Source organism: Lactuca virosa, chromosome 2, assembly GCF_052849685.1.
Source record: "Lactuca virosa cultivar CGN04683 chromosome 2, Lactuca_virosa_CGN04683_v6, whole genome shotgun sequence".
NCBI lineage: Eukaryota > Viridiplantae > Streptophyta > Magnoliopsida > Asterales > Asteraceae > Lactuca > Lactuca virosa.
This window is the reverse complement of record NC_136427.1, coordinates 16,897,333-16,921,151: the sequence shown is the minus strand read 5'-3', so window position 1 is coordinate 16,921,151 and position 23,819 is coordinate 16,897,333. Positions and strand designations below refer to the sequence as shown.

General features: G+C 40.5%; 1 protein-coding gene across 1 annotated transcript; it reads left to right on the top strand.

Moving 5' to 3' along the window:
• The first annotated feature begins 14,557 nt into the window (after positions 1-14,557).
• Positions 14,558-19,292, top strand: LOC145158931 (mechanosensitive ion channel protein 8-like). Its single transcript, XM_079077792.1, has 5 exons — positions 14,558-16,245; positions 17,140-17,263; positions 17,359-17,652; positions 18,295-18,497; positions 18,752-19,292. Exons 1-5 carry the CDS (start codon positions 14,639-14,641, stop codon positions 19,038-19,040), a joined length of 2,517 nt encoding a protein of 838 aa, XP_078933918.1. The 5' UTR covers positions 14,558-14,638; the 3' UTR covers positions 19,041-19,292.
• The last annotated feature ends 4,527 nt before the right edge of the window (positions 19,293-23,819 follow it).

Here is a 23,819-nt window from a genome sequence, read left to right as displayed (position 1 = left end):
GTCCGGAGTTTACGGCCGTAAACGTGTTTACGGTCGCCAGAGTTTATGGTCGGCGGCTTGCGGCTCGGAGTATACGGCTCGACGGTTTACGGCAGCGGTGTGCGGCCTCGGCTCGGCAGACAGCTTGGTGGATTCGCGGCTCGGTGAACGGCTAGGGAAGTCGGCTAAGCAGCAGCCTTCGTCTTCGCACATTAAAAAGGGTAGGCGGATTTGGGGGTGCCGGGGATCGAACCCTGGACCTCTGGTTCATACACTCAGCGCTTTACCAACTCAGCTAGCGGACTCCTTGGTTCATCACTTCCGATTTTAATTCAAATACATTGCCATTCGCACCAACTTTCAGATTTTTGTCAATTTCAGCCCAAAATTCAATTTCTTTTCATTTTAAATTCCAATTTCAACCAAAAATTTTAGATTTTAATTTTTAAGTTTTTACTTAAAATTTTGACTTTGACTTTTAAAGTTTGACCTTTGACTTTAAACTTTGACTTTCTCGTTTAACTTTTAAATTTTCAAATTTAGCTTTTCGGTTTGACTTTTAAGTTTGACTTTTCAAGTTTGACTTTTGAGTTTGACTTTTTAAATTTGACTTTTGAGGTTGACTTTTGAGTCTTTTTAGTCAAAGGGCATTTTTAAATTTAAGTTTGACTTCTAGTTGTGCTTTTAATGGTTTTTGAGGACATGAAAGAGAGTCGTCAGGATATGTTAAGACAAAATTTCAACATGTTCGATTATATCCCTGGAGAAACCCTGGAAGCCCAGTTGAAGCGATTTACTACACTTACTACTGAGATGAATATAGCTGGGATTTTCTTGATTAAATCTGAGATAAACAAAAAGCTGTTGAATTCACTTCCGAAATCATGGGATAAGAACGTGGCTATCATCAAGAAGACAAAAGATCTCAATCGTCTTAGTCTTGCTGATATAATTAAAGAAATTGACGCTTTGAAGTGTGGAAAAACAATGTGTTCCGCAAACCTTCCGGTCAATGAAGTTTCATGTTCTCAATCATGTGAAGTTTCATGTTCTCAATCATGTGAAGCTACGATTAAACTTCTTCGTGAACATAATGATTTATTAAAAAGAGAAGTTGAGGACCTAAGATATGGAGGTTATCAACTCAGGAAAGGACAGAAACCCCTAAAGGCCCAGTTAGAAACAAAAATAAAGGACTTTAGGAAGCTTCAGGAAGAATTCAGCAACAAGTGTGAAAATTATGACTATATTAAGAGACAACTTGATGCTGTAACTGAAGAACTTGACGCTTTGAAAATTAAGTGTGGAAAAACAGATGTTAGCTTCAAAAATTATACTGCGTCAAGTAAGACAGTCGAGTCCTTATTTGAAACCCAATTAAAATTCAAAGATAATCAAAACAAGGGTCTAGGGTATGATAGTGTTCCTCCACCTTTCAATCATAACTACACATCCATCCCTACGACACAGGAAGAAATTGACAGGGTGGTACATCTTCAATATGGCAAACCAGCTGGTTTTGTTTCAGGAGGTATTCAGGTTGAAAATTCTAAGGCTTCTACTTCATGTGCAGGTAAAGTAACAAAAGATGAGAACAAGGAGAACACTACTGAACAAACCAACATCTCCTTGAGATCTGAATCTGTTGCTTCGAACTCAGTTGCTTCTGATCAACCCGCTGTTGAGAAATACAGGCCACCAATTCCATTGAAACAGAGTGCATGTTGTAATTGTGCATGTGGGAACAACCAACGACAAGGCAAAGATACGCCACCAGGGGCAGGAAGAAACAACTTCACAGTGAAGAAAAAGACATGTTTTCACTGTGGAACACCTGGACACATTGCCAGAAATTGTCCTAATCGCGCATACGTTCCCTACTATACACAAGGGTGGCAGAACGCACCAAGAGGGAGATACTCCAAAAGAAACCCCTCAAGGTCACGTTCAGACAATGGCGACTGGAACGCACAGAAGGCAAAGAATCAATCCCACAAGGCCAAGAATCCGAATCCCAAGGGCAAGAAGGGAATGTCGGCCAAGAAGCCAAATCCAAGAGATGCTCCCGTGAAGCCAAAATCAAAGTCATCTCAACGGCCGACATCAAGTTCAAAATCAAGTACCGAGCCACCCATCAGATCGAAAAAGAAATGGGTTAAACCCAACTACAAATGGGTTCCAAAGGCTCACTCTCCCAAATCAACTAATGACTTTTCTTCATCTTCTGTTTGTGATAAACAGGATATGTCATGGGAGAGAGTACCGTGCAAGGATGACAAAGGCCGACCCAGTTTCAAAATGGACTAGGTTCCAAAGACCAACTGATCCCGCTCTGTGTCGGAGCAGCTATGGAGGCATATCATCAGACTTCGGTTTGTTGGTAGTGGTTGTTCCAGGCACATGATAGGGGACATCTCTCAACTATACAACACTCAGAACATTGTTTGAGAGTATGTGCCCTTTGCGGGAAGGGAAGAAAGGAAGAGATCACAAACGGGGTTAATGCTTAATGACATGAAGAATTTTCGGATCTGTTCTGAGATTACGCGTGCTGTTCTCAGACCTTCTGGATGCAAATTCAATCGGTGACTTACGGTTTGAGTTTTCCTCTCTATACTCCTGAGTTTTTCTTAAGCTGATTCGCTTTAAAGACTAATTTTTGTTTTAGGATAGTTTAAATTTGTGCATTTACTTTCGTTTCTCTCCTATGCACAAATTTAGGGGGAGAAATAAAAACAAAACAAAAATTAGAAAATTTTAAAAAATCCAAAAACATTAGAAAATCAAAAAATCGAAAAAAAATATGTTGGTTATGGAATGTGCTTGAGGGAGATGTTTAGGGAAGTGATATTATCAAGTGATAACAGGCAATCTGAGTCTGCGTAACGTACCCAAAATTGAATTGTCTATGCTCTGGGTTTGATGCGTTGGTAGGCACGAAAGATTCTAAATGGACATGACTAGGCAGAGTTGAACTTAAGGAATTCATAGACTTGACAAATCTTGACCTAGTTAGATCCGTTTAGCCTGACAATACGACGCTTGGATAGGTTGAGCAGGGAGGTATATATGGGAATCTACTGGTCACATTAAAGAACCTGTACTTGGAACCGTGGATTAACTTTTCCTCGATGTGCGGATTTTGTCCTTAATCCGGTATTGATGGGGCGACTGGTGAATTACGATAAATTAGGTCTGTAGAAGGTTATATTCTTTCTTTCTATCTGTTAGTCATATATTGCCTCCTCTGCGTGATTGAAATATCCGACCTGGAACATATGCAACTCTATTTCTCTGCATCCTCTATCTATGCAATTCTTTCTATCTGTTAACCATATACTGTCTCCTTTGCGTGACTCACAATCCGACCTGGTACACAGTATATGCACCATTCTACTTCTCAATCCCTCTAAAACTTCAGTTAGTCATATGTTTCACCCTCTGCGAGATTGGAAGAGATCCGACCTGGGTGTATAGCATATGCATTCTAAATATATCTTCTCTCTTAACAATTGTCTGCTCACCCGGTGTAAGGAGTATTCTGGAAGTCCTTGATTACCGGAGCATATCAGGAAGCGGGAAACATGTTCTAGTACAATTAAAAATTGAACACTTACAGACTGTCTGTAGATCTCGCTGCTCAATTTAGGTGGACAACAATATCTTTGGTCGTCGTCAGCTGAATGGTCCTTAAGAAATATTATCTAGGAACTTAGGATCACTTTGTCTTGTCACGTATAGTATGTCCTAATTTTGTCACAATCTCTCGTGTTTAAGTGGACCACAATACCGGCGATTGACCAGATCTATTCATGAAGGGAGAGGTACTGATAAACGGATAAAGGTTGTCTAAAAACTTTGATCCCAAATCACTCTTAAAGTTAGATATCATTTTTATTTTTGTTAAATTTGTTCATATTTTTCTTCTAATTTAAATATTAGGGAAGAATTAAAAATTTTAAAAACCAAACAAAATCCAGAAAATAAAAAATCCAAAAATAGTGTTATTTCTGTTTTATTTCTTTTTCAGAAAATATGAAAATTCCAAAATATTGTGTGCTAAAATTTTCTTTTAGTTTTGTTTTGTTTTGAAAAGTGAATTCAGGTGAAGATGAAACTCATGGAGTTTGTGTCGAAGATTTCTGAGCCAAGGCTTCATCCGTGATCATCGAAGAATTCTCATTCGAAGGATCAAGAAATGAAGAATATTCTTTCGACATTCAATCTTTCAACCCCAGAAGCAAGGTGAAGCTGAAATTGAAGATTATGTGACGGATTGCATTGAAGCCTCCTCAATCAGTCTGCCGCTGTATTTGTACCTGCTGAAGTGATTCAGAAGATTAGTTCTCTTTAATGTTCTCTCTGAAGATTCTCAAGCTGAAAGCGCTATCTTTCAAGAATCAGTACGTCAAGCCTCCTCACCCAATGTGTGTTCAATGTCAAATTCTGAAGAAAAGCCCAACTGCTCAAGATGAAGTCATTCATTGAAGATTCATCAAGTTCATCTTGAAGTTGTGAAGAATTTGAAGATTAAAGTTGAAACCAAAGCTCCCAATGAAGATTAACAAGAAAAGCCAGCTACTTTTTAGGGGGAGCTTGTTGGGTCATTTAAGAAAAGAAAAGAAAGCTATAAACCAAGGGGGAGATTGTTGGGTCAAAAATATGGTTTATACTTTGCTTTTCTAAGCATTTATTGTTTTTATTATTTGGGCCAAAAATAGTATAAGATTAATTGTAGCTTGGACCGAGCATTGGATTATTTGTATTTTGGGCTTGGCCTTAGGTCCATATATATATATAGGGTGAGGAGTGCATGTGAAGGATGAACACTAGAGGAGCTTAAGTGTGTGCATATGAAGGTGTTCTAGAGAGAGAAACTAGAGAGAAGAACAAGTGTGTGTTAGTGTGTGTGAATCTCATGTAAAGGATCATCATTCTATTCATTAATACATTGAGATTCATATTATTCTTCTTCTCCTTCTCTTCTATTTGATCTGACATCATCCGTTTGATTGGGATTCCGCACCATCAAACGGATCTGATTGATATACAAGCAGATTAGGGACTTACAATGTTACTCCGCTCCTATCCAGAGATCCTCGAATTGGCACTTGCATAATGCACCATGACTTCCCATCACCCCTTACTCGACCGATTAATAAATACCCTTAGCCGATTCCCTGAGACTTCTAGTCTCGCACCCGGTCCAACCACCAGGTTCTTATGAGATCCAATAACAGGGCTACCCAGCCGTAGCCCTACAGAAACATGCACTACTTGACCACCAGATCATGTATCACAAGGTCCAACCCTTAGCTCAGCAGTCTCTACCGGTTCCATCTTAAATTCCCATAACCATCCGGGCTCACCCCCGAATAATTGCTCAATCAATCCCCTCTGGTCCTGATCCTAACTAAGTTCTGGCTCCCCCACAACCCTGTGAACTAGCCTGCCCTAGTCCAAATCACCGGAAAGAATCTGTGAACGCTACGGCACCCCCGCAGTCTTACAGCACTCTCTACTGCTAGTGAATGTTATGGCTCCCCCGCAGTCTTACAACACTATACCCTAACTTACCATTAGTGAATGCTACGGCCTTCCCGTAGTCTTACATCACTTTCACCCTTGCTTCTGCCCTGGATACCTGGACGTTTCTCCCCCACTTAAATTCAACTAAGTCCGCTCGAAACACGAAAATTGAAGGATTCCCAATCCTCATTACGTTCCCATGCTCACGTTGCTGACGGCCGGTGCTTACCAAAGCTAGCATACCAAAAATATCCATGCCCAAACAGCACACTTCCTGAAATCCATCTAACACTTCTTGTATCCCAGCAACATCAATGACTTCAAACGCTAAAATAACGTTATCACGCTTAGATCTCGGAGTCCAACGAACGGATAGTCTAACCAAACCTCAGCAACAACTTTCTTTCTTCCCTCGGCAATCCCGATGGCTCTTCCAAACATAAAAACTAAGGCTACTGAAAACTAGACATAACTCCCTCGTCCAAGCCCTTGAACCAACCTCGAAGATGACTGGAGCAGGTGCACTCACCCGTAACAACCCAGCTCGCTGAACAGATTCCGACAACGACTTGGAGCAATCACGGTACACGCGGAATCCGCCCCGCGAGATACATCCGTCTAAAGATCTCTCAAAGATTCCTTGAAATGCAGAATGACATCTGACAACCCTTGCTAACCCAGACGATAGCAAAAAACCGACCCGAGATCCAACTTATCACAATTCCCAAGCGATACAAATACTCGATATCCACTGGCAATGTCCGAAGATAGCATATCCGCAAACATCTGAAGGAATCCTGACCACCTCCTCCTGTGATACCTCGACCACCCTGAGAACATGATGTAACACCTCATCCCGATCCCAATGACAATCCAAACCCTTGGAACGAAACTTCATTGCACAGTCCTTCCGCTAACTGGCTCACCATCGAATCTGGGACCAAACCCTGGTCCTATCCATGCGTGCTCATCCTCATTCTGCAAAGCAGCTATTCCCATGATCAAGGCATAACCAAGAATTCTCCTTCCCATAAGCTTCTCAGATTCTCCAAGACTCTCACCGATTCGAGTGTGGATCCTGTGATTTTAGTAGTACGGGCCCAATACTACCTTCCACACCTATCCATACTTTCCTCAGCAATCCTACTGAATCCTCTGAGTCACTTACTCCATAGATATACTAAATGTTTGCTAAACAGCAAAACAATCTCTACTGTAGCACCTCCTAGGTTCCCAACTTCATCGAACCGCCCCACTGAGCTCACTGGAGCATATCCTAGGCTTTCCTAGGTTCCCAACCTCACCCTGCCCTCAGCTGCTAAAAGATTCCCATTAATGTCAACTAGCTACCTCTCGAATATAGCCACATGTAACAGAGATCAGATAATCCTTCAAGTAAAAGACTCATCCCTAGAACGGTTAGACTCAGACGAGAGCTGCACAATAGGGTCAAGTCCATCACTCTGAGATTATCCAGTATGTGCTACATATGACTTAGCATATTCACTTAATAACTAACTCACATTAATAAAAGTCCTACAAAGCACAAAGCAAGCAGCATTCAGGTAATCGGTAAATCTAACCAGCATACACTAGACAAATCAGTCCATCCACACATACATCCCGCAAGCAGGTAACACCTGTCGCTAACCTCATCCTAGGCTTACCCTACGGTAATCTTCGACCCACAAACTATCATAGAACATTCAGCCCATCTACCACAACCCATGCTGTCCACATCCACCCTCGCTGCCGGCTGCCTTATGCATGCAAATTATACACAGAACAGGATCTAATAGACTGTCGAATAATAGACTCTACCCTAAGACCACAAGAAATAAGGTCAAATCAGCTATTCTAAGGCTATAAGATCCTAACCGTATACAATTGTCAAAACATACACATTGTAGTTACAAATACCAATTATCATTCTCATTCCAGCATGACATCCAATATCCTCATGGCTACGAGCACCACATAACAGCCAACCTATTGCTGACTACTCAGCACTAGCATGCAAGTCTACCAGCTCATACAACATATATAGTCATCTCCCCTAGCCCTAACTAGCATGCGATTCACAGATTCATAATCAAATCATAACAGATAACAAATGTGGGTATTCTGGGGAAACTTACTCGAGCTCGGCTGATTGCATGCACCACACCCTTTCTTGTCTTAGAAATTTTTTACTTAAAACATTTTTTTTCTTTGAAAGCTTTACAGATCCTCAGTGTGAGTTCAGACACACCTGAAAGTATGTTCGAATCCCTCAAACCAAGGCTCTGATACCAACTTATAACACCCCGAAAATCATGGGTAAAAATTTCATTTTTAATATAGCTAAAACATTAACACCATTTATTTCAAACATTTCAAATCATCGTTAAGTAAAACATTTATCAGAGTTCATCCCAAAATCATTCATTGCGGAAATCGTAGGTGTGTGCACTGCGATCAATCTAAGCTCTTCTTTTCCAAAACGTTGATACCTGAAACCAAAACTGTAAACCGTAAGTACAAAGCTTAGTGAATCCCCCAGAGCATACCCCACACACAAACCACAAAACACATATCATATTAGCTATAAAAGCTATCTCTACCGCATACCACACATCAATTAGCTATAAAAGCTACCTCTACCACATAATACAGAACAATTAGCTACAAAGGCTACCTCTACTGCATATCACATATCTATTAGCTATAAAAGCCACCTCTACCACGTATCACATATTAATTAGCTATCGAGCTATCTCTACCATTAGCCACAAGGCTACCTCAACCCTTAGCCCTAAAGGTTATCTCTACCGTTAGCAACAAAGGCTATCTCTACCGTTAGCCCCAAAGGCTATCTCTACCGTTAGCCCCAAAGGCTATCTCTACCGTTAGCTGTAAAGCTATCTCTACCACATATCAATGCATAACAATGCCACAAACCTCTACACAGTAAGTATACCAACTATCATAAAATGGGCCGGCCTTGGTGCCTTAGACCTATTGGTATGGTGAGGAGACTCACCTCGCACTGCAAAATCTTCCCGCATGAAATCCTTAGCTGCTGTCCCGCCAACTTCCCGAGCTGTTACTACCATACAATATACCCAATTAACAATTGGGTCCCATACCATAATCCTTAATCCATGCATGGGGGGTAAAATGACTATTCTACCCCTGGCCCAGTATGATCCAAAACTAAGGCCCAACCCCAAAACAAAGTCCAACACTCTAATGTCCATAAGTCCTTTAATGGCCCAATTCCAAATTGGGCTCAAAATCACAATGGGTCTCCACAAATAAATATCAATCCCAAACCTGATGGCCCAACAGGGCCCCAAAACACAAAGTCCATTGCTTGGCCCAACCCGAGGCCCAAAACACGCCAAACCCATAACTGATGAGTACGCGAGGCGTACTCTTCTGTACGCTAAGCGTACTCGCTGAATGGAGTGTATGTTGTGCGTACCTGCATGTACGCCCAACGTACTCCTCTGTTAAGACACTTTTCTATTAAGTGCTTAATACTCTACTCCAGAAGCTACAAATACAGATCTAAGTCCTCTTCAACGTCTTAAACCATAAAGTTGCTTACTTGATGGCTTTGCATGACCCACATAAGCTCAAACTCAAAAATGATAATCTACTTACATGGAAATGGTCTTAACTCATGCATGAACCCACTAAGACCTCCAAGATGGCAACTTTCTGCCTTAGGGACTCATTTAACACAGAGAGTGGCAACTCTAAGCCTAAGGATCGGATTTCAACCATAAAGTTCCATACTTGGGACCAAAAATGAACTAAAACTCAGAATGGTAGATCTAAGAGATGAATGATCAAGATCAAAGCTTTATACCTTTATCAAGCTGAGAATGAGTCCCAAATGCCAGATCCACAAGCTCCTCCTTGATTCCCATCTTTGCAACAAGTTCCATCTTCTTGAAATGTACCAAAAACCACCCAAAATGCACCCACAAAGCTCACAACACTGTTGGATGAAGCCACCACTCGAATTTAGGGTTTAAGGCACTGATAATGAAGGGTAGGCGCACCCCCCTCGGACTTAAAGTGCTTTAACTAGTGAACCAACCCTAAGAATTAGGGTTTAGCGACTCTGAGCGTACGCTGGGCGTACGTCCCCAACACCCACGACCACTTATCCCCTCTACGCTGGGCGTACTCTCGAGCTGGCCACCTTGCATGCATGGGATCTCCTTCCCACTCTTCTCTACTAAGGACCAATAATGCCAATATCTTTAAAGTACTATAACTTCTTTATTCTAAGTCTGTTTCCTACAAACTTCATATCCACAAAAAGGTGATGAGAAACGCTACGCTCCCAGCTCCGCACCCGAGCCCTACAACCTTCCGAATAAGACCCGAGACCTTTAAAAGACCGAATCGCCATATTATGCTTATACCCTTAGCCTCCGAATACACAATCGAACACTTTCAAAATCGGGTGTTACAATAGCATTAGAGTTGTATGTACACCATAGGAGTGTTATAGTACATAAAACCCAACAATAACAACATGCATACGTGAGCCTTCATCCTGACTGGACCGCTTCTTAAGTCCTGCAGCCTATCTGGACCGCCCTCAGAGCCTTCAACATGACTGGACCGCCTCATTAGGCCTACAACCTATCTGGACCACTCTCCGGGCCTTCGGCTTGACTGGACCGCATTGCAGACCTTCAGTCTATCTAGACCGCCCCGCGTGTCTTGACCTTCAGCACAAAGCTAGACCGCCTCAACCCAAAAAACCATAACATGTCGACATATACAATAACAATCAATAACCAGCAACACAGATACTCATATAGATCTACCAGTTTAACACATACTCAGTGAACTCAGGTAATCATACAGATCTATCAATCTAATGCATACTCAACATAACATCAATACAATATACCAAGATACCTAATCCAGTGGGTCGACATTAGCGCCTTCGACCTATAAGTACAGTGAGGAAAACTCACCTCACAGACTGACGAAATAGCTGAACAACACGTTGCTCTGAATACGAACCCTATCGATCACCTTAACAATAAACAATGACCAAATCGCAGTCTACAACTCAAAATACCGAAAATACCTCTAGGTCAACTTGGTCAAAATCCTGGTCAAAGTCAAAAGTCAAAGGGGGCCAACTGAGTCAACTCATCTCAATACGTCGAACGTACTCAGCTTGTACGTATAGTGTAATACGCATTTGACCAGATTACAGGGATTTGACCATGTACTTGCAACATACCATAAGGTACGCCCAACGTACGCGTCTGCTAGCTTCCCTTCTAATAAGTGCTTAATCCATTCTGACACTTCGTTCAAAACCCTAACCTAGTCCCAAATGATGTTCTTAATCATAATGTAACGCTCGATATGTCAGATAAATGTTAATTAACTACACTCGTTCATTTGGACTCTTGGACCCGAGTACGCCTGGCGTACATATGGTACGTCGGGCATACTCCAATGCATGCATGAGGCGGGGTGTCTCCCTGGTATGCTGGGCGTGCCCATGCATACGCAGGGCATACGTCAGTCAGGGGAAAACCCTAATTTTTAGGGTTCACTCTATTTAAATACATTAAGTTCCCCAATCCCTCACCTTATCAGCCTCCATTTCCTCTTTGAGCTATACCTCGAAACCCTAATCCATTTTCCAAAGAGATTGACCTTTGAGTGTGTGTTTTGGTGTGTATGGTGCATATTGAAGAAGAAGAAGACTTGTAGAGAAGCATTGGACAAGAGGGAGCTTGTAGATCCATAGACTAATCACTCTTTCCAACTTGTTGGAGGTATAAAGCTCCTACCTTGATGACTCTATGTGTTAGATTTAGTCTAGGGCTTTCTTTTATTATATTAGGGTCCTTTGAGTCATTATTGTGAGTATGAGCTACCCCAGGATCTTAGAATGTCAGATCTTATCATTTTTTATGGTGTTGATGCATAAAAATATCATCTTGATGGATCATGATGAACCATGCAAAGGTTGGTGTCCATTATTTGAGGATAAAGTGTTTAAGTTGGCTTTGGAACCTTTTGAGGCATGCAAAAGCATAAAGTTTGCAACTTTATGGCTTAATACGTTTTATTAAGCTTAGATCTGAAGTTGGACGTTAGGCCTTAATGAATTAAGACCTTAAAAGTAAGCTATGGCCAACTGGGGCGTACGTAGGTGTACCCTGAGCGTACGCACCTTGGGTCCCAACCTTGCGAAGCACTCGAGTACGCCGGGTGTACTGATAGTATGCTTAACGTACTCACCCGAGAGTTTTTTTTGGGCTTTTAGTTTCGGGTCACCTTGGGCTTAGGGATTTGGGCCCTTATTGGGCCGCAAGCCTTCCTGTGTTGGGCCTTTATGAACTTAGGGACCGTTCTGGGCATGGGATGTCTTTTGGACTTTGGGCTAATTTGGATTTGGGCCTTGGTATGTTAGGCCCAATAAGGGAAGGGTTAATCAACCTTTTACCCTTAAACCCGGAGTTTAGGATTTAGACTCTCAGGTAGGGTAAATGACCTAATTGCTAATTAGGGTTCTATTATTTTTGATTTAGTAAGAGGACTTCACGATTCGGCAGTCCGAGTGTGATTTGTTATCTTCAGACTTAGGTGAGTTTCCTTCACTGTACTCGTGGGTCGAAGGAACCAATGACATCCCACTGAATTATGTTTAGTTGATTATAGACAATGTCCTTCTATGCTTGTATGTGCTTGTTGTCTCTGTGACTCTTGTTGTTATGATTGTATGCTAGCTGTAGGGGTAAAATAGACCCGTTAACGGTTGAAAGAGACCGAAGGGGGTGAAATATACCCAGTACCGGTTGAAAGAGACCAAAGAGGGTGAAATAGACCCAATACCAGTTGAAAGAGACCGAAGGGGGTGAAATAAACGCAATTATGTTTTGACTGTTATGTATGTATGGTATGGTGTATTATGGGGGAACTCACTAAGATTTGTTCTTACGATTTTCAGTTTATGTTTCAGGTACTTCCAACTCGAAGGGGAAGGGCCTGCCTTGATCGCACTGCATCTGCGCATCTTTTTCGGATTATGTGATTTTGGGATTTGTATTATGATGTTATTTCACTATGATACACTCTTGGTTGTTTTGACATGATTATTGGATATTTTAGAATAAGCTAAAAAGAAACTTTTTATTTGAAATTTTGGGATGTTACACATAAAGTTTCCAACTTTATGATCTTGCATGGCTATTAAGTGCCCAATACCAAATCCCTAAATTAACACAAAGTCAAAACCACTAAAGAGCATGCATGGAGGGATATGGACAATCAAGATTCCATTTTTATCACTCTAGACACCCTAAAACATGCAGAAGGACAAATCATTTGCTATTGCGTAGCTCATACTCAAATGGACCAAGACTATGGGACTAGTAAGCACAAAACTCCACCTCTAACTAGATCTAAAGGAATAACCAACAAGTTCAGAGCTTTATACCTTCAAATGAAGCTTGAAGGAAAGATACTTCTAGATCCAAAGTGCTTCACTCTTCTAAGATGGATTCCTCTCCTTCTCCTTCCTCCAAGGACACCACAAAGCACACTTTCAAGCTAGAAATGCACACACAAGGAATTAGGGTTGCTTAGGACGAAAATGTGGATGGAGGCTGATGAATGGAGGGGGTCTTGGGAGTTAACTATAATCAAATAGGGTCCAAACCCTAAAAATTAGGGTTTGAGTCTTCGTCACGTATGCCCATCGTACATAGAGTACACCCCACGTAAGCAAGCAACCCACATTTTTCTCATTTAAGTGCCAAGGGACCATTTTGAAAACAATTAACATAATAAGGGTCAAATGTAAAATTACCTAAATAATGGAATGTTACACTATAAAACAGTGTGTGTGCTCTGTAGCCCAACAAAAGAGAATATGCCAGCCCACACAGCTTCTTCAATTGTCTACGTGTATCACCTCTCCCTTTTTTCTTTTCTTGTTGTGACTTTGTGTGCGCTCCGACGAAAACAAGAACCAAACAAGAAGGGTACTCCCATTCTCTTTCAAACTCGATCTCCAAGCGTCCGAACAACAAAAAGAATCGATCACATGCTCCTTCTCTTTCTTGTTCTCACTGCAATCGACACCTACCCTCTTTGATTTTGATTGCAACCTCCTCTCCCATTGTGTTGGTTCAAAGGATAATGTATCGACGAGCTTGTACATTGTGTTGCATAGTTTGTACTTTGTTGACTTTTAACCATCAGAGCAAAACGAATGGGAATCGTCTAAAGTGAAGGACTCGTCAACGAAGTTTGATTGGAGGTTGTCGGAGATAGCTTGAGACGGGATTTGGGTTTGTGGTGGTGAAGGTCTTGGTTTTAATGGTGACTTGAAGCTTGTACATTAAACGATTTTAATGGTGGCTTGGGTTGCTTGGATAAACAAACCCAGAAAACGTAACTGAGTTGTTAATAGAGAGATGAGGGAGGAGGAAGAAGGGCTTGGTGGTAGTGGTGGCTGATAAGAACGACGATCAAGAAGTGAGGTGTGTGTGTTTGTGTTTTTTATTTGAAAATCGAAATTTGGTGTGATGTGTGTGTTCTTGAGTTGTTAATCTAAAAAATCAAAACCTTACTTGTGTGTGTTACAACTTGCCGGAAAAATAATATTGGCCGGAGACTCGCCGGAGAAGATGACCGGAGTCTCGCCGGAAATACAAAAACCGCCGGAAACCGGCTAAACCCACACCAACCGGTCATAAGGGTAAGATATGGACAAACAAAATTAAGTTTAATGTAAAAATATGGACAAAAAAAATTTATGTGTACAAAACGAAAAATACATTACCCTTTTAAGTCATTATCTCAAAATAAAACTCAAGGGTTCTATCTGAAACAATGTTTTGGTGGGTGTTAAACGTGCAAACTGACATAAAGTTGAGGGGTTTTCTTTGGTTTTCCCTCGTAAAAGAAAAAAAAAAAAACCGCGTTGTTCTTTTTGAAAATCAGTAGCTGCTTCTCTTTTAATGATTCATCATCTGCTTTGGTGCACAGTGTCTGTCTTAAACTTCTTATTTAAATTCGCCAAATCCCTTTACATTTCATCTACAAATACACAAAATCTCTCGACAAATCATCAGAATACGAACCACAGATGGACCCTGAAGAAAAGAAAATCCCAGTTCACCAAAACGATTACACCATTGCTGGTACCAGCATGTTTCCATCTGCGTCGCTTCCGGATTCCGGTGAACACCGGACAGACATCCGAAAGGGTACAAACACCAATATTCCTTTCACTAAAGAAGCACAGCTGGCGTCATACAGTTTCAGCTCTGTTATAGACCAGCAATACCCCAACACAGTTTGGAGAGATTCGAGTTACGATTTCTCGAAAGATGTTGATGATTTGGTTTTCTTAACATCTGCAACGACGTCGCCGCAAGAATCTGGAGCCTTATCGAGGATAGCCGAGAGTCCAAATAACTACGGCATACTTACGCCCAAGGAAGTTAGAGTCTCGTTTCATGAAGAGGTGATTGAGCCACAACCAGCACGGCAGCGATCCAATGGTAGTGGTCGTAGTGGTGGTGGTGGAGAAGAAGTGGTGTTTTGCTCCGGGAATGCTTCATTCAAGAGAAAATCGACCTTGCTGCGGACTAGAACAAATTCTAGGTTAATCGATCAGCCGGAGATAGATCAGAGGTCCAGTACACCATCAAAATTAGGGAAAGTTGGTAGTGAAATCGATGAAGATGATCCATTTTTGGACGATGATCTGCCAGATGGGTATAAGCAAATGAGGTATAGCAAATGGACTTTACTCCAATTATTTAGCTTAATCGGGATTCTTGGTGTTTTGCTTTGTACACTCACAATTCCTTACCTAAAGCATCAGAAACTCTACGATCTTGTATTATGGAAATGGGAGGTTATGATATCGGTTTTGATATGTGGAAGATTAGTTTCTGGTTGGGTGATTAGGGTTCTTGTAATCTTGATAGAACGAAATTTCTTACTGCGTAAAAGGGTTTTGTATTTTGTATACGGTTTGAGAAAAGCTGTTCAAAATTGCATTTGGTTAGGGTTAGTTTTGATTGCTTGGGAATCTATATTCGACCAGAGAGTCGAACACATGATGAAGGGAAAAGTTTTGCCTTATGTGACCAAGATTTGGGTATGTCTCTTGGTGGGTACGATTGTTTGGCTGTTGAAAACGTTGTTAGTCAAAGTTCTTGCTTCCTCTTTCCATGTGAGCACGTTTTTTGATCGGATTCATGAATCTCTATTTAATCAATATGTAATCGAAACCCTTTCCGGTCCACCGTTGGTTGAGATTCAACAAGAAAGGGAAGAGGAAGATCGGATAATAGCGGAGGTTCAAAAGCTTCAGAACGCGGGTGCTACTTTGCCACCCGATCTTAAGGCCAATATATTCAAGAAAAGCGGAAGGTCTATTGGAACTCCAAGAACCAATACTCCCATGGCTGGTAAAAGTGGTAAATTTTCCGAAGTTAACATGCCTAAGAAGGTTGAAGACGGGATCACGATTGATCACTTACATAGGCTAAATCAGAAGAATATATCGGCTTGGAACATGAAAAGGTTGATGAATATTGTTAGAACAGGAGTGTTATCTACTTTAGATGAGCAACTGGGCTCGGCATGTGAGGATGAGTCTATGTTGCAGATCACGAATGAAAAGCAAGCTAAGGTTGCAGCCAAGAAAATATTCTGTAATGTCGCTAAGAGAGGCTCCAAGTAAGTTCTATATTCAATATTCATGTTGTGATTACCAGTTTCGTGTTCAAATTTGTCGGAAAACTTAGCAGATTTGTAGTCTGTTTTTATTTGTGGAGAACATGAACATAAATTTGGGATCGGTCGATCCATAGGTATCACATGTTAGGATCTCTGGAGATAAGTTAACCATTTCTCTTTAAGGTCCGTTTGTTGGACATGTCAGGAGAAAACATGTTGAACTATGTTTGGCATGTATTGGATTGGGAGTGGCAATGAGAACGATGTGAATATATAGGACAAAAATTGAAAGTTTTTATTACAACCAAAAAAGATAGGACGTGGACTTGCTCTCGATCTTTCGTTTGTGCAAAAGACGTGAATGCCCTCGTCTTCCATCGTAGATACTAGCCCTGGAAACTTTGTCCTCTGGTCCCATATAAAAACACAACCTAGATCAATTACCTTAAAGATTGTAGTGCCTAGAGCTCACTTGTGATTTTAAAATCCTTTTTCATTACCATGATGGCTAAATACAAAAAGTAGCAACATAGTTTCTTTTATTCATGTATTATAATATCCTACTTTCACTTATGTTACAACGTTGTACATCCAAATAATTTCCTACCATTGTATTTTGAAAAATCTACCCAATCGTAGCATTATAGTTTCAATTTTTTTTTCTTATTAGGACATTAAATTTTGAAATTTTGTCCAATAATAGTAGTGAAAATAGCGTTTTATTTGTATGACATTGCTATAACCGGGTACAACGCTGTAATAGGAACAAACGAAAGTAAGATGTTATAATAAACTAATCAAGGAAAATAAACTGCTAATTCTTGCACTTAATCATTACGTAATTTTTAGTTTACGGATTATCTTTTCACTATAACTTGTTCTTTGCCTGCACAGACGCATTTATCTGGCGGATTTAATGCGTTTTCTAAGAGGTGATGAAGCCTTGAAGGCAATCCGACTCTTTGATTGCGAAAGTGAAACCAAGGGAATCAGTAAGGCAATTCTAAAGAACTGGGTGGTACGACCATTTTTCTTCTTTATGATCAACTTTTTTTTCATACTCAACGATGATTTAGCTCAACGGAATTCTTAAAACCTCGTTTTGTTTTTTAGGTTAATGTATTTCGAGAAAGAAGAGCTCTTGCATTGTCTCTGAATGACACAAAGACAGCCGTAAATAAACTCCATCAAATGTTGAATATGGCTGTTGGGCTCATAATAATTGTGATCTGGCTTCTTATACTTAAAGTTGCAACTACACATTTTCTTATATTCCTAAGTTCTCAGTTGCTTTTGGTTGTGTTTGTGTTTGGTAACACATGCAAGACGACATTCGAAGCCATTATTTTCTTGTTTGTAATGCATCCGTTTGATGTGGGTGATCGTTGTGAAATCGACGGTGTTCAGGTAAACATAAGAAATAACAACTTAATTCCATTTATTTATCCATTTGTAGTATTCCCCATTCATTTCTTCCTATTAAAATTTTGTAATTAAGAAAATCTAATCAATTTTTATAGCATTGTACTTTCAATTATATATTTTTAGGATGTCATATTTTGAAAAATCTATCCAATAATAACAGTGAGAATCGGTTTGTGTATTAAGAACATTGCTAAAATTGGTTAGATTTTCAAAGTACAACTTTGTAACAGGAATAAATTAACGTAGGATGCTATAATATGCAAAAGTACGTTATTGAGCTAAATGCAAGAGATAATGGCATACTTTCATTTATCACTGTATGTATAGGATCTTACTTTCATTTCTTTTCTATAACAGACTTGTACCTTCCATTTTTTTTTTTCTAATAAGGACATTTTATGTTGAAAAATATCTAATTATAGTCGTGAAATTATCTACTTTATATTTTAATATCATTTCTTTAATCGGTTATAGATGTTTCAAGTACAATAATGTAATAAGAAGAAATGAAAGTAGGATGTTATACTGCCAAAATCTTTTTGGCATTTAAACCTTAAATTTTCACATTGCCATTATAGATTTTGTTTTTGTTATGGTTGTAATTTTTAACCTTATGGATTGCAGATGGTGGTCGAGGAAATGAATATATTGACAACGGTTTTCTTGAGGTACGATAACCTGAAAATTATATATCCGAACAGTGTATTGGCCACAAAGTTCATTGCCAATTACTACCGAAGTCCTGATATGGGAGATGCTGTGGAATTTTGTGTACATGTATCAACCCCTGTTGAAAAGATTTCTCTAATGAAAGAGAGGATAACAAGGTATACCTCCATACTAATCTTTTTTCTGAAGTGGTTAATGAATAAATGATGTCTATATAGAGTAAATGCCCACTATACATAATGATAGTTTCTTTTTTGGACTACATAAAGTATTTGAATGTGAGTAACTGGCCATTTTTCCTTTTAGTTTAGAAGTGATGCTGAATAACAAATGATTGTCTATTTAGATAATTTGAAATTATAAATAGCTATTTTTCTGAGAAATCTTCAATAACGGTTTGTGGTGATTGCAGCTATATTGAGAAGAAAAGTGACCATTGGTACCCTGCACCTATGATTGTCTTGAGAGATGTAGAGGACATGAATCGGTTGAAGATATCGATATGGCTTTCACACCGTATAAACTTCCAAGACATGGGTGAAAGATGGCAACGAAGAGCTCTTTTAGTTGAGGAAATGATTAAAGTCTTCCGAGACCTTGATATCGAATACCGCATGCTGCCTGTTGACGTTAATGTTCGTAACATGCCGAACGTGACCTCAAATCGGCTTCCATCTACATGGACTAATTCTGCAAACTGATCATAGCATATGTGAGATACTGGCCCTGTTTCCTGAAGAACACGTTCTCATTAGGTGATTAGGTATATGTTGGGTTGCATTCTACACTTTGATCTTATGGTTAGATTGTACGATACTTTATGCATATACAAATACCATAAAAGTTTCTTCGACGCCATTCACAGAATTTATATGTAAATATTAAAGGAAATCCTTATCTTAGTAGATAGTCATTATCTTATCAGATTAGATTGATATTTAAGTTGATGTTTATCTCGTTTATCTAGGTCCATATTTTGTTTTAGTTCCTAATTTATTTGTGATTTCCCCTGTATTTAACTTCACGTATTAAATGAAAGATTACAAGTTTACAAAACATCAAATTCTTTATGGTATTGTAAACCTGCGATAGAAACTTGCCTGAGATGGCAGGAGACAAACCGGAATCATAAACTGATGGAGAAGGAGGAGCCATCGACTCCAACTATCCTTACTACATTCACTCCACTCCTCAGAATATCCAAGACAAATGCATGTGAATGACGTCCTGACAAATGGAAACTACAACAATTTGGTACAAGAGATAAATTTTTTTTTGTTCGCAAAGAACAAAATCGGCTTCATCGATGGAACCAACAAAAAACAGAAGAAAAATCATAAAACCACATGATGTGGATGCTTTGTGATGCTATAATAAAGGGTAGCTAACCACTACAATGGAGAAGGATATTCGATCGAACGTCAAGTTTGCATATGCCAACACCGCTAGGGACATCTGGAATAATCTTGAAGAAAGGTTTGGAAAGGAAAGTGCACCCCGGTCATATGAGCTAAAACAACCGCTCACAACAACACAACATGATGGAACATTGTGTCCGGTTACTACACCAAATTGCATGCTATCGGGATGGCATTCAATCGGCATCACCCATACCTCATCCGCTTACTACACCAAATTGCATGCTATTGGAATGACATTCAATCAACATCACCCATACCTCATTGCACATGTACCAACTGCACCCGTAACATTGGGAGAAGATTAAATGAAGCCAAAGACAAGGAAAGGTTATATGAATTCCTCATGGGTTTGGACATCGAATACTCCACCATCAAAACCCAAATCCTTTCCATGAAACCAACACCCAGTTTAAAAGTTACATACCACCTCATTATTGAAGATGAACAACAAAGAGCCATCTCTACTGTTAAAAGATCAACAACTGAAGTTGTAGCCTTCCAGACCTTCATCCCAAATCGTATGGTTGTCGATCAAGAGCAAACTAATAAGAAACCAACACAAAGGGATGGTAAACATGGAGGCCATGAGGAACCTGATCAATGCAGTTTCTGTAGGAGAAAATGTCACATCAAAGATGGTTGTTTCAAGAAAATCGGGTAACCCTAGTGGTGGCCAAGCAAAGGAAAACAAGAAAGGGCAAGGCAAGGGCTTCTTACGTGAATACGGAGCCTAGTCCAATGTAACACCCCATTTATAAAATAAATAAATAAAGGTATAGAAGCCCTAAAATCAATAATAATTGAGCAAGGCGTTAGTTTTGAGGAGTTAAAAGTCATAATTATAGAAGTTGGGGGTTAAAAGGTAATTTTCGGATTAAATTGTATAGAAGTTTGAAGGTTGATGTCCGTTTGGTAATTATTAGGACGTAATATGTAAGGGATTTCGAAAGCAGGGACTAAATGGGAATTTATGGGACTTCATTTGAAGAGATTATAGGGATGGGGGGGGGGAGGCTGTTTGGTAAATTTCGTACTTAAGTTGTAATGAATTTTAATATTAAGGGTTTAAATAGTAAATATTGGATTTACTTTGAAAGAAAAAGAGAAAGGGGAGGGATGATCTTGGCATTATGGCTAAAGGTTTGAGGAGGTCGGGTATATAGCTTCTGATAAACCCTAACCCTAAGGATTCATTCAGCCGCCACCACCTTGTGACTCCCCAGCCGCCACCTCCCTTCCACTCACGTTTCCGATGCGGACCAGGTCGCCATCTGCTGCCGGTGACACCGTGAGCGACGAGGACCAAGCGAGACCGGACTTCGAGCTGTACATGATGAAGTGTGGGCTGCTAACGAACGAAATATCGCCGGAGAAACGAACTGGGGAGGAGCCCCGACCGTTGAAGAACGAAGCCACCGCCCTTCGCCATCTGTTAAGGCGTTAGTGCCACTCTGAGTCCGATAACCGCCATTCCCGCTTGCTACCTTGTCGACTTATGCCACTGTTACATCCCCGCTGCTGCTATTGACGTTGAGAACGGTCGGTTGGTCGCTGAGACTGACGGGAGGAGCCGTGAACGAGGAAGCTCCGGCCGTGAACGAATGGAAGATCCCCGGTGAGGCTAACCGTGAGCCATTTCCTCCAGACTTTCGTTCCTTTTGATTATACCGAGTCATCACCGCCGTTTGCTGTCGCCAATCTGCCACCTGCCGTCTGCTGCCATCCTCCGCCGCCACCAGCCACCGTGGAAGGTGGTTGTGTGCATGTATTACTATGTGTTTTAGGTATGTGTGGTTGTATTTCTATTAGTTATGTGTGTTTGGGTGTTTTGGTTAGCCGGAGTTCATGGAAAAACCACCACCACCACCGTGAGGCGGTGGCTGCCACCACTTACCACCACCGGCCACCACAAGGGTGGCTGTGTGTGTGCGTGTGTGCTATTATTAGTGTGTGTGTGTATTATCGAGTTGTACATTGTAATGGTGCCAAAATAATAATAGAAATCTCAAACCACCACCGTAGGGTGGTGGCTGCCGCCATCGGCCGCCGTGTCGGGTGGCGGTGTGCTTGCCTAGTTGAGTTCGATTCGTTCAGGGTGCTTGAAACCCTAATGGGCCTTGTAAGCCCTAATGGACCCTATTTGACCCAATAAAACCCTAATGGGCTTAATGATATTCTAGTGGGCCTAATAGGCCCAATAAAGCCCTAATTGACCTAAAAGCCCAACAGATTGATAAATGGGCTAGTATTTGGGTTGGAAACCCTAATTTGGGGAATTAACCGGGACACACGGAAATTATTTAATAACTTGAGATATTAAATAATAATCATTGGCAAAGATTAATCTAAGCAATATTGGACTTAATGGATTAAGTCCTTAGTGGATTAAGTCCTTAATGGGTTAAGTAGGAAACTTAACCCTAATCATCATTTTATGTGAAACCCTAATTTCACTTGGGTTTATTGTTGGCCCTTTCTATTGGGCCTTGATGATTGGATTATTAATGGACCATCCAATATCAAGCAAATGGACTAGAATAATTAATGGGCTTTGAGGTAAGGCCTATATGAGGAGTTGGGCCCAATTTGGAAAATTGGGCCATAGTTTGGGCCTTTATGATTATGTGATATTGGGCCATTAGAATGTTGAATGTTAGACTGGACTAAATGGTTGGGCCTTATGGTAAGACCTTGTAAAGGTTTGGGCCCAATTTGGAAAATTGGGCCATATGTTGGGCTTTGAGCTATAGTTGGACTTTTGGGCCTTTGGATTAGGCCTCGGGCTTGAATCAAGCCAAGTTAGGGGTAGAGTAGCCTTTTACCCCCAAGCATGGATATTGGTTATGTATTAGAACCCAATTGTGAATTGGGTGTTATTTTGGTGTGATAGTTCGGGAATCTGTTATCCAGCAGCTGGGGTTGAGTCTGCGGGACTTCAGCAGTGTGGGATTGTGTCTACGGGACTTCAAAAGTGTGAGGTGAGTTACCTTCCAGTAGAGGTGGGTCTACGGCCACAATGCCGGCCTACCAGCAGGGATTGTCGTTAGATGATTGTCTGTGTGATAATTATCTAGGTTGCTATTATTAGATGTGCTTTATGTGCCAGTATGATATGCTGTATGTGATAGCGGTAGTAGGAGGGAATAGTCCCCCACCTCGGTCGTTAGGACCGAAGGGTAGGTCAGTACTCCAGGAATGCTTGATAGTATGATTATGACAGTATGATTATGACAACAGGATTATGATAGTATGATTATGAGTTGCTAGTAGTAGGGGGGTGAAATAGTCCCCGTTGCCGGTTGAGATAGACCGGAGGGTAGGTCAGTTCCCCAAAACTGCTTGACAAGGGTTGGTCAGCATCCCAGAACTGCTTGACATGGGTAGGTCGGGCACCCCAGAATTGCCCGACAGTATGTATGTTGTGTGGTATGTGGTATGATGGGGGAACTCACTAAGCTTTGTGCTTACGGTTTACAGTTTTTGTTTCAGGTACTCGTTTTTAAAGGAAAGGAGTCGGCTTGATCGCAGCGCATCACACTATGTTTTCCGCACATGAGATCTTTGGGATTACACTCTGATATGGTTTTATGATAATATCTTTTAATTATTAACACTTTGGTTTTGACATGAGATATCAATATAAATGTTTTTATACTGATGGTTTTATATAATTACCTAATTAAAACGAAATTTTTGGTCTTGAATTTTGGGATGTGACAAGTTGGTATCAGAGCCTTGGTTTGAGGGATTCGGGCACACTCTCGGGTGTATCTGAACTCAAACTAAGGACTTGGTATGAAAATTTTCAAAAGAAAATCATTTATTAAAAGAGTTTGAAAAGAATTTGGAAGGAGAAAAGAACTTTGAAAAGAACTTTGAAAAGAACAAGGTGTGTGATGCGTGCAATCAGCCGAGCTCAAGTAAGTTTTCCCCAAGATACCCATACATGTTATCTTATGTTATTCTAGGATATGATATGATTATGAGAACTGCATGCTAGATTTGGGCTGAGGATCTAGGAAGGATGCCTTATATGCCTATTATATGTGCTTGTAGACT

Excerpts from the sequence above, each read along its gene's own strand:
- LOC145158931 (XM_079077792.1), top strand. The coding sequence starts at position 14,639 with ATGGACCCTGAAGAAAAGAAAATCCCAGTTCACCAAAACGATTACACC. Across the intron at positions 16,246-17,139 it reads GTCGCTAAGAGAGGCTCCAA|ACGCATTTATCTGGCGGATT; the intron begins GTAAGTTCTATA and ends TTGCCTGCACAG. Across the intron at positions 18,498-18,751 it reads ATGAAAGAGAGGATAACAAG|CTATATTGAGAAGAAAAGTG; the intron begins GTATACCTCCAT and ends TGGTGATTGCAG.